The following is a 10,567-nucleotide window of genomic DNA, read 5'->3' on the forward strand; positions in this document are numbered from 1 at the left end:
GAAATCTGGGACTTGGGGGTGAGAGCATCAGCCATGAGCTATGCAGAGCAGTGGCTTGACCCAAGGGACATAGGAAACTCGTGGGACATCTCGGGATTTAGTTTCCAAAATCCAGATCAGGGTCACACAGAAGGCCTTAGTGGGGCCCCCGTGAGGACTGGATTGCATCCTTAGACCCCAGGGGTCCCCACACCAGCCTGCTCTGCCTCTGATCCAGGGTCGTGAGGGACTTTCTGTGCTGAGGGTGGCTTGCTCCGGCAGAAGCAGCCCTAGGAGATGGCCAGACACTTGTTCATCACTCCAAGCAGGAGACAGGTCCATTCACTGTGCCTATTCCACAGCCTGCACACCACACCAAAAAGCCACCAGGGAGGCAGGGGACATAACTGCTTTATTACTCGGAGCAGAGGAGCCAGTGCAGGGGCTGGTGGGTGGCTAAGGAGAGGAGAGAAGCCTGGGGAAGAAGTTGGGGCACAGGATGCCCAAGGACTGGGTGGGCAGTGGCCCCTGTGGGCTTTACCTCTAGCTACCCCCACTCCAGGGGTGGAGGGCAAGAAGGGGTATCCACGAGGCTGGGGAGAATAAGGACCCCAAGCATCAGGGTGCCTCACCGAGACAGGAAACGTGGCTGGGACCCGAGAACACCTCCCAGCATTCTCATTTACCAGCCCACTCTCATCTTGAGTCTTGGGCACAGGTGTGGAATGCAAAAGTTCTGGAGGGTCTCGAGGACACAGCATTCCCTGCTCTGAGCAGCTGGGACCTGGGTGAATCCATCTCTGCTCCTCTGGCCTCTCCCCTGCACGCTGAGTTTGGGAATCCCAGTCGCCCTTTATACTCGGTCAGCCTGGGGTGGGCCCCGGGCAGAGAAGGGGACCCGGGGACTGAGCGAGCGCCCCCAACCTGCTCCCACATCTCCTGCAGCCAGGGGGCAGCCCACTCAGCAGCCGCTGTTCCTGCGCAGGAAGGCCTGGCCCCGCAGGGAGCACTGCAGCTCCGTGAAAGTGAGGGAACCCACGGTGATGGCGCACGGGCCTACAGCCTGGAAGCCAAACTTCTCGTAGAAGGGCACCAGGGCCTCCTCGCACATGAGCACGGCCCTGCGCACTGCCCGTTGACCGCCCAGGTGGTGCAGGTAGCGCCACAGCAGGATGGAGCCCTTGCCCTGCTGCCGGAAGGTGTGGTGCACGGCCAGCACGTGCAGGTGGGCTACATGCCCCCCAGGCCTGTGCAGCCTCAGCGACTCCTGGGGGTGAGCAGGGGTCAGGAGTCCACATCACCTCTGCAGCCAGCTCCTCCCCCAAAAACCAACATAGGCCAAGAGCAGGTGTCCCCTGAATGCCTCTGGTCAGGGTTTCCTTCCCACCCAGGAAGGCCCCCAAGTTGGGAGCTACACCCCAGGCCCCATAGAGGACAATTCAGAGGTCCTTTGGGGCCCCAAAGAGCTGGGCTGGGTGCTCTTCTCTCTGGAGAGGTCTGTGGCTTGTACTCCTCTCTGGTTCTGGAAGGAGAAAGTCCCACCCTGGCCAACCTCTATTCCAGAAACTTCTGGAAGCTGGACATCATAGCTTGTCCCATCCTCACCTGAGTGAGTCTCTCCTCGTCCCAAAGTGAGCCGATGATGAAGGCCACAAGGCGGCCCTCTTCAAACCAGCCCAGGGACAGCTCTGGACACAGGGTCAGGAAGTGCCGGATCTCTTCCAGGTACAGGGGGCAGATGCCCGAGACAGAGATAAAGGCTGCGGCAGGAGGCACAGGTGGGTGACTTGGTGTTCACTATACCACTTGCCCACTGTCCGCCACACCCCAGTGGTCACTGTGCACCCCAAGAAAGCAGGCGACTGAGGGCTGTGTTTCCCCCACTCTCTGGAGTGCACACACACACACAGTCTGATCCTCTGGGCTGCAGCCCACAAGGGCAGAGATGCGGGACAAGACAGCCGGGCAGCTTAGCATGCCCACCCAGACCCCACGCTGGACTGCTCACCTTCGCGCTCAATCTCAAACACACTGACTGCGTCCTCCAGCGTGAGGCAGCGGAACTCGCTCGCCGGGAGTGTGTGTCGCCGCTGGCAGCTTGGGGACTCAGAGGCCCCAGGTGGCAGGCTCAGGGCCTCAGGTTTCAGGTGGCAGATGCGCTGCATGGACATCCTGGCTGCTGGCATGTCCCTGGATTGCCCCAGCTTCAGAAGTGGCCACCACAGCTGAGAAGGGTCTCCTGGTATCAGGAAAGAGTGAGGGTTGGGGGTCTGGTCCTCATCTCCAAGGAGCAGCTCAGAGAGTCCGTGCCTCTGGCCTCTTTTGTAGCTGGACTCAGGTGGAGCCAGTCCCACAAATGACTGGCTCCTTCCTCAGGTGCCTGGCCCTGGAGCCGATTCCAGGAACTGCAAACATTTCTCTCTCTACATCCTCTCGCAACCAGAGTGCACTCCTCACAGTCCCTCCGAACCTCTGGACTCTGGTCTCACTGCCCTACGGGTGCATCTGAGCCTCAGGAGACCATGGGAGGGATGGGCAGGGCTCAAAGGAGTCCCCAACATTGCTGGCCATGGGAGTGGGGGTGGGGAGGCACATGATCGCCTGGGACCACTTCTGCAACTGTGGGCTGCATGGGTGTCCCCTTCTCCCACGCTGCAATTCGCTAAGCTTGTCTTACCTGCCCAGATGGAGATCACTGGTCCGTGGGGGTGAGATCGTGATACTAGTTTTTAGGCGGCCTCAGCCTTCAGTCCTGGAAGAAGACCCCTTCATCAAAACAGGCCCTTAGGGAGCCCCACATTTACCCAGATGGCCTTAGACTTGACCAGCCCACAAAGAAATGGGGAATATGGCTGGTTAGAGGGAGACAGGGGCTGCAGAGGGGCAAGGGGGGATGAGCAGGCATGGATGGTGCACAGGATGCCTCCTGCCCCACCCCCTGCTCACTGAACATGCTCATGTGGGACCTTGCCTTCCTCCCATGACACCCAGCAGATTTGCAGTTTGTAGCAGAACCCATCTTTTCCCTGCAATGACGCTTAAAAAGCCCATGGCTGAGAGACAGCGGCAGGAGGCCCACTTACCAAGACTGGTCAGGGGCCCCAGCATCCCCTCCACAGAGCCGGTCACCTGGGGCCCATCCACAGGCACAGGCACCAGAAGAATCCAGGACTCCTGGTGGCAAGACAGTGGCAGCAGGTGTCCTCTGGGCAGCATGTGATGTTCTCAGAGGTTTCTAATCCCCCCAACCCCGCCTCCCGCATTACACCAGGCAGGAGATGCCTGAAGGGCCCAGCTGCTTCAGGTTGGCCCTGCTGAGGGCAAGCGTCAGCACTGGCGTGGGGGATGCAGAGGATTACCAGCAGCCAACTGCGCCCTGGGGTTTGGGAAGAGCATGGGGCTGAGCCCCGGGGTCCAACTCTAATCCCCACTCTGACCCCACTAGCTAGACACGGCATTCACCCTCCGCTGGCCTCCGCCTCCGAGGATCCTTCCTGGTCTGGCAGCTTGTGGGCTGTGCTACCATTTATAGTACCACTTGGGGCTGGGCCCTGGGTAAACAGCTCCTGCAAAACACATGCAGCCCCGCCAGGTGAGCGTCAACCCCATCTTCTAGAGAGGGAAACCGAGGCCCAGTCCCACTCCTTCGTGGGCCAGACTGAAGCCTGAAAGCAGGAAGGTTCCCAGAGGCACTTTGCATAAAGCTTCCCAACTGGAAACAACCTAAATACCCCGTCAGTTGAAGAAAACACTACAAACAGGCAACATGTACAGATGTCCCACCCTGTGCCACCAAGGACACCAGCACATGGAGAGGAGCCACAGGGGTGATGCCAGGATGGAGACCCACCCGCACATTAGGACCAGGATGGCGGCCGCACAGGGGGATCCTGGTAAAGCTACTTAAATAGTGTGGGGATTGCTCTATCCCACATCTTGACTCCAAAACTCTCTGACAGCCCTTGACCTTGGCTCTGCCTGCTCAGCCAGCACCTGGGGCTAGCTTCCCTCTGGAATCCAGGCCCCTCTCTCTGCCCCTCACACCCCATCCTGCCTTCCTTCTCTGCCAGTGGCTGCCCCTGTCCCTCCTGCCATCAGCACCCCTGCCCACCCCAGGCTCCCTAGGGCCCAGAGCTCCGGCTACCCACCACAGAGGGCACCCCTTCTTTACCCAGGATCCTGGGGAGGGACTGAGGTGCCAACCCTGCTTGGCACAGACTCAGACACCCCTTCCCACCCACCAGGTGCACTTTTTCTGTCTGAGGGGCCTCTTCTCCCTGGGCCACTCCTGTCAGTCCCACCAGAAGCACCCCCACCTCACTGGCCCCAGGACTGCTGGAGCTCCTCATGCGGTCCACAGCCTGCTACCTGGTCACTTCCAGCTTTCCCCTGTGGGGAATCCTCAGACTTCTTAGGTTGACCAGAGACCTCCTCAGACTTGGCCTTTGGGCCTGGCAGGGCAAACACTCAGGACCTCAATTGGGCACCCCAACTCTAACCCCAGGGTCCCCCAAAAGGCCTTTGTCCCTTGTTAGTCTCCAGCTCCATCGCGCCCCCTGGTGGCTAATTGCAACCAGTTGGAGATGCCTGGGGTCCCCGCATCCCTTCCCACAGACCACCCCGCGGCCCATTCTCTCTGGTAAACACCTCCAAACACGTGGAACCTCAGAGAACAAGATTAGGCATGATCTTTTCTTTTTTTTTGGGGTGGGGGGAGGTATCAGGGATTGAACTCAGGGTACTCAACCACTGAGCCACATCCCCAGCCCTATTTTGTATTTTACTTAGAGACAGCGTCTCGGTGCTTAGGGCCTTGCCATTGCTGGTTTTGAACTCACCATCCTCCTGCCTCAACCTCCCCAGCTGCTGGGACTATAGGCGTGCGCCACTGAGCCTGGCGAGGCAGGATTTTAAACGTGGTTAAGCTGGGAAATCCAAGCTCACAAGGGGCGGGAGAGGGGAGGAGAGGGCAGGGGACGGGGCCTCCTGGTCAACAGGAAGAAAACACGACACTGACAATGAGGAGGAAGTGAGCGTGGCCACGGGTGATGAATACAAAGATCAGGGTGCTGGGAAGCATGGGATCTAAGAAATCTCCTCATCAAGATGACGGCGGTCACCTCTAGCCACTTTAGCCACCCAACCATGTCCCAACGCTGGGGGGCCCTCCCCACGAGGGATTGTGACCGGAATCATTGGACCCACGGAGATACTCTCTGAGCAGAACTGCTGGATTCAGAAAATAAAAGTGCAGATGCCCAGTGAAATGTGAATTCCAAATAAGTAATGAACAATCCTTTTAAGTAGAAGTCTGTCCATGCGATGTTGGGAGCATGATTGAAACGATGAAATTACCGTTTATCTAAAGGACGAGTTCCGCAGGCTTCCTGTATTCAATCTGGCAACTCCATTTGTGAGGTCTGGGAAAGGGACCGGGCAGCAGAGAACGGGTTGAGGGAGCCAGGAGAAGTTGGAGGCACGTCGTGGCTGTGGGAAAAGGCGTGCTGAGCCTAGGTGGGACGGAGCCTCCGGCCCCAAAGGTACCTGCTGCTGCAGGTCGTCATGATCTGAGGCACTGCCACTCTCCCTACTCCACACCAGTGGTTCTCGCTGCTGACTGCACGTTGGAATCACCTGAGAGCTTCAAAAAGTTCCAACACATGGGTCACCCCCAAGGGATTCTGCTTTTCAAGTTCCAGGATGGAGCTGGGGAGCTCCCCAGTGACCAGCAGCTCGGCCGGGCTGAGAGCAGCCTCTGGCTGTGACTGCACCCTGTTTGTCTTCCTTGTGGGGAGACAGAGTCTGGGCCACCACAGGGGCCCCAGCCCACCGTCACGCAGAGCTGGGGATCCAGACCTCCTTAGTCCGGGCAACTCTCTTCTAGTGGAGTCTTGGGTAGAGGTCTAGTATGTGAAACAAACCAAGAGCCACCTGACTGAAACTGAGCAAGTCATGTGGGGATCCCCAGAGTGCCCTGCCGGGGCGAGAGGGGAGGCAGTGTGGATGCCAAAAGGGACCCCTGGAAAACAGTAGGATTCCACAGAGGGGCAGACCCCCTCCAGCACCTATACCTGCATCCCCCGGGACCCACCCCTTGCTAGCCAGGGATCTGACTCTTGAACCTTCTCTTCCTGCCTGGGGCTGCCTAGAGGGGGGGTTCCAAGGCTCTGCCCAGGCTCAGGGGGCCAGAGAAAAGTGACATTCCTATAGTGAAACTCGATACGCTAGGATACCCAGGGTTTCTGCTCTTTATGCCTCACCCCCGCACCCGACTTCAACCTGTGATTGGCAGGCTTCCCTCCTGATATGGTCTGGATAGGGTTTGGGTATGCCCCCCAAAAGATTCATCTGTTGGAACTTGGTCCTCACTGCAGTAGTGTTGGGAGGCAGTGGGACCTTTAAAAGGTGGGTCCTAGTGGGAAGTAATTAAGTCACTGAAGGCACTGCCCTCAGAAGGAATTGATGTAGTTCTCCTAGGACCCTGTTTGTTCTCCTCAGAGAGTTGCAACAGAAGCTCATGCCTGGCCCCTCCCTAGTCTCTTTCTGGCTTGCTTTCTCACCGTAGCATCTCTCATCTCACATATGCCCCCAACATGATGTTATGCTGTCCACAATGTCCTCAACAGAGGACACCCAATCTTGGACTTTGAATCTCTAAAATTGTGAGCCAAATAAACCTCTTTATACAGTAATTAACCTCAGGCATTTTGTTACAGCAATGGGACATGAACTAATAATACACCCACCACCTGCTCTAAACCACTCTTGCGAGAGTCTCCAGTGGAAAAATCCAGTGGATAAATCATGATGCTCCACTTCACTAGGGAGAAATGCCATGGGAAACAATTCAGTGACTCCCTCCAACTGGGAGTGAAAGAGGAAGCTGTTAATAACTACACAGAGGTGCTTGTAAAAACGGAACTGTCCTGTACAAGCACCCCATTCTGTAGGGCTTTGGGCACTGCTGACCATTCCTCCCTCTTGTAACTCCCTTCTTTCCTGGTTCTCCTTATCCAACTTCTTCCGGATTCCTCTTCTGTCTATCTGTTTAAAGTTAGTGTCCCCAGCCAGGCTTGGTAGTGCACGTCTGGAATACCAGAGACTCACAAGCTTGAGGGAGGAGGATCACAAGTACAAGGCCACCCTGGGCAACTTAGTGAGATCCTGCTTCAAAAAGAAAAAAAAAAGGCCTGGAGATGTAGCTCAGTGGTAAAACATCTGTGAGCTCAATCCTCAGTACTCCCCACAAAGTTAATGTCCCCAGAGTACAGAGGACCCTTAGGGCATGAAAACACTACGTATGATACTATAATGGTGGACACGTGTCATTATGTTTTGTCCCACTCAGTGGAAAGAACAACACCAAGAGTGAAGGCTGATATAAGCTGTTCCCTTTGGGTGGTGCTGTGGCACTGTTCATAGATGGTAATAAATAAACCACTCTGGTGGGGCTGTTGATAGTGGGGTGGTCTACAAGGGAGCAGGTAGTATTCAGGAAATCTATGGACCTTCCTTTCAAATTGCTAGGAACCTAAAACTGACTTAAATAATAGAATCCATTTTTTTAAAAAGTCGACATCTCTGGGTGTGGTGGCGTACGCTTGTAATCCCAGCAACTTGGTAAGTTGAGGCAGGAGGATCCCAAGTTCAAGGCCAGCCTGGGAAACTAGATGAGACCCTGCCTCAAAATAAAAAATAAAGAAGGGCTGAGGATGTAGCTCAATGGTAGAGCATCCCTGGGGTCAGTCATCAGTACTAAATAAATAAGTAAATATTAAAAAGTCAGTGTCCCTTTCAGGGATGTGTGGATAAGCCAGCCATGGTAGATGCAGCCAATGGGCTGTCACTCAGCCATCAGGGGGAGTGAAGTCTGATATAAGCTACAACTTGGATGAGCCTGGGAAATAAAAGGCAGCCGTGTGTGGCACAGGAAAGCCGAGGTCCTGTCTGGAAAAAAAAAAAAAAAAAAAACCTTTCAGGGCTACCATGATTGGAGAGAGGAGCAGTTAACAGGAAGAAAGGTGAAAGGGAATGATCAGAACATGTCCCAAAATCCAAGGGACAATGTCCCAGGGACAGGATGGTCAGCAGCATCAAATGTGGCCAAGAATGGGGGAAAGAGCTCAGATTCTGAGAACAAGGACTTAGTGACCATTAAGACCTAGTTATTCTGAGAACCTAGTGACCTTTAAGAGTTCTTCCAGGCGAGAGGGATGGGTGGGGAGGTCAGATGCAGGGCAGTAGCCTGTGGTGACAAAGCAGAGATGGCAGGCAGAGGCGGTTTGTTGGGGGCACGCTGACCAGCCACCTGGCTGGGGGCTGGGGAGGAGGCCTGCAGCCCCGCCTTCTCCTGGGCACAGATCCTGCAGCAGCTGCCATGGGAGCCTGTGCGGTGGGACAGTGAGCATCCCCGGGCCAGTAGGTAGGCCTGTCCCAGGGCCGGGGTGCTTCCTGCATGAGGCCACACCTGCATGTGTCAGCTGCCCGGTTCCCACTCTGGGCCAAGCAGAGTCCACGTGGGGGAGACCAAGAGGCGAGGTCTGTGAAAAACAGGCCCCAGAGATGTCTTGACGATGCCTTGGAGACCCACGTTTTCCATGCCCAGCAGCTGAAAGCCCCCTGGATGGGGAAGACAGCCCTCTATCCAGGCACTTGTGCAGAAATTGCATTTTCTAGTGTTTTGATGGTGGCTTCTTTCAACTCCTCCTCTGCACCCGAAGACTGCCTCACAGAGCTGTACCTGCCACTAGTGCCAGGTCCTTGTTAGCCAGTGGATGATCCAGCTCTGAAACTCCATCTAGAGTTCTTATTCTCTTATTCTTCTTGCTGGCACACGTAGGTTCACAGGGGAACAGCACTGAGCCTGGAAATGCAGGTAGCAGGTGCCCAGGAAGATCCCTGCAGGGGTCGCTGCCTGGGAGCAGGAGGAAGAGGGCAGTACTGGCCTCCATCTGTCTCTAGGGGGCGCTCCAGAGCTGGGGAGCCTTGGAGATCAAGAACAGGTTTTGTTGTTGTTGGTGGGGGTGGTGATTGCTTTTGTTTTGTTTTGGTACCAGGGATTGAACCCAAGGGTGCTTAACCACTGAGGCACATCCCCAACCCTTTTTTATATTTTATTTAGAAGCAGGGTCTCGCTGAGTTGCTCAGGGCCTTGCTAAGTTGCTGAGGCTGGCTTTGAACTTGCAATCCTCCTGCTTCGGCCTAGCTGCTGGGATTATAGGCATGTGCCCCCATACCCAGCAAGAACAGATGCTTTTGTCCTGCACCGATCCTGGGTGAGGCAACTTCTTCCAGCTGAGGATAATTCCTGGAGAATGCAGCTGGGAGTCTTCAGCGTGGGGTCAGCTGGTGAGAGTGATCTGGATCACTTTCTCCAGGTGTTCAAGAGCCAAGTTAGGCCGGACGGGGTGGCACTTGCCTGTAATCCCAGAGGCTCAGAGACTGAGGCAGGAGGATTGCAAGTTCAAAACCAGCCTTAGCCATTTAGCAAGATCCTGTCACCGAATAAAAGTTTTTAAAAAATGGGCTGGGGATGTGGCTTTGTGATTCAAGCGCTCCTGGGTTTAATCCCCGGTACAAAAGAGAAAAAAAAAAAAGAGCCAGGTTAGCAGTGTATTTGCACCCATGGGCCATTGCTGGGGTGATAAACCATGTAATGCTGGAAGGTGCTCCTATACCAACCCATTATCCCCATCTAGCAACCTCCAATCCAGGCCCACACTCCCATTCCTGCCTGGGGCCTACCTGAGCTCCTTCAGGGAACAGCGTCCTGCAGACTGTGCTGTGATTGAACCCTAGTTGTTGATCTGTACAAGGAGGGGAGGTGGAATAGATATCCTGGGAGGGGGCAGCATATGTCTCCTTAGGAAGATTCCTTGTCGCCAAGCAAGGAAGTGGCCACACCTGGGAGGGTCCAGAAAGTTCAAGAAGACCCTAGCACTTCAAGACTTTTGAGTGTGGTCACCCAGCTACCCCTAGGTGTCTTGGAGTCTCACTTTTCCCAACAAGGTCCTCCTTGGCACCATAGCCTCCCTAAGATTGAGAATGTATTAATAATTGATTCTTATGGAGATTGGAACACGATCCTCTTTCCCCTAATGTCAGGAGGCCGGTTTCTTTATGTGCTTCTGAGAAGGCCCTGTGGCTTCTATACTTTGCTTTCAACTGGCAGTTGGTCATCCACAGCCTGTCACTGTCTTTCTCTGATGCCCAAACAACAGCCATGGATTCCACAGTCCCTCCAATCACTGTGTCGCCCTTAGCTTCCCAGCCCTGGATTCTGCACCCTTCACACTCTTTCCTTCTACCCATCCCCACTCACTGCTGGTGACAGTCTTAGCACTTACACTGCTACAATGTGCCAGAATGATCCCTATTGTACCTGCCACTAGTGCCAGGTCCTTGTTAGCCAATGGATGATCCAGCTCTGAAACTCCATCTCGAGTGGCTCCTAGGCCCACCTGGCACCAACTGTTATATAGGTCAGATTCCCCAGGAGGCGACTGTAAGGCTCTGAGACCTGCCTAGAGGAGTGGATTGGAGAGAGCTCTCCAATCCTCACCCATGAGGGAGTGAAGAGGGTACAGGG

General features: G+C 55.2%; 1 protein-coding gene across 2 annotated transcripts; it reads right to left on the reverse strand.

Moving 5' to 3' along the window:
* Window positions 1-384: 384 nt before the first annotated feature.
* On the reverse strand, window positions 385-4,019 carry Aanat (aralkylamine N-acetyltransferase). 2 transcript variants are annotated; one of them, XM_048797818.1, is made up of 5 exons: window positions 3,063-4,019; window positions 2,657-2,731; window positions 1,988-2,218; window positions 1,585-1,739; window positions 385-1,246 (listed from the first exon to the last, which is right to left on the reverse strand). In XM_048797818.1, exons 3-5 carry the CDS (start codon window positions 2,163-2,165, stop codon window positions 941-943), a joined length of 639 nt encoding a protein of 212 aa, XP_048653775.1. In that variant the 5' UTR covers window positions 2,166-2,218; window positions 2,657-2,731; window positions 3,063-4,019; the 3' UTR covers window positions 385-940. The 2 variants fall into 2 exon arrangements, with proteins under 2 accessions (XP_048653775.1, XP_048653774.1); XM_048797817.1 differs by lacking the exon at window positions 3,063-4,019 and having other exon boundaries at window positions 2,657-3,041.
* Window positions 4,020-10,567: the final 6,548 nt, after the last annotated feature.

The sequence above is a fragment of the Marmota marmota genome, unplaced genomic scaffold, assembly GCF_001458135.2.
Source record: "Marmota marmota marmota unplaced genomic scaffold, marMar, whole genome shotgun sequence".
Lineage (NCBI taxonomy): Eukaryota > Metazoa > Chordata > Mammalia > Rodentia > Sciuridae > Marmota > Marmota marmota.

Coding starts and splice junctions, on each gene's coding strand:
- Aanat (XM_048797818.1), bottom strand. CDS start 2,165: ATGCCAGCAGCCAGGATGTCCATGCAGCGCATCTGCCACCTGAAACCT. Junction 1,740..1,987: donor GTTTGAGATTGAGCGCGAAG/GTGAGCAGTCCA, acceptor CTCCTGCCGCAG/CCTTTATCTCTGTCTCGGGC. Junction 1,247..1,584: donor ACGAGGAGAGACTCACTCAG/GTGAGGATGGGA, acceptor GCTCACCCCCAG/GAGTCGCTGAGGCTGCACAG.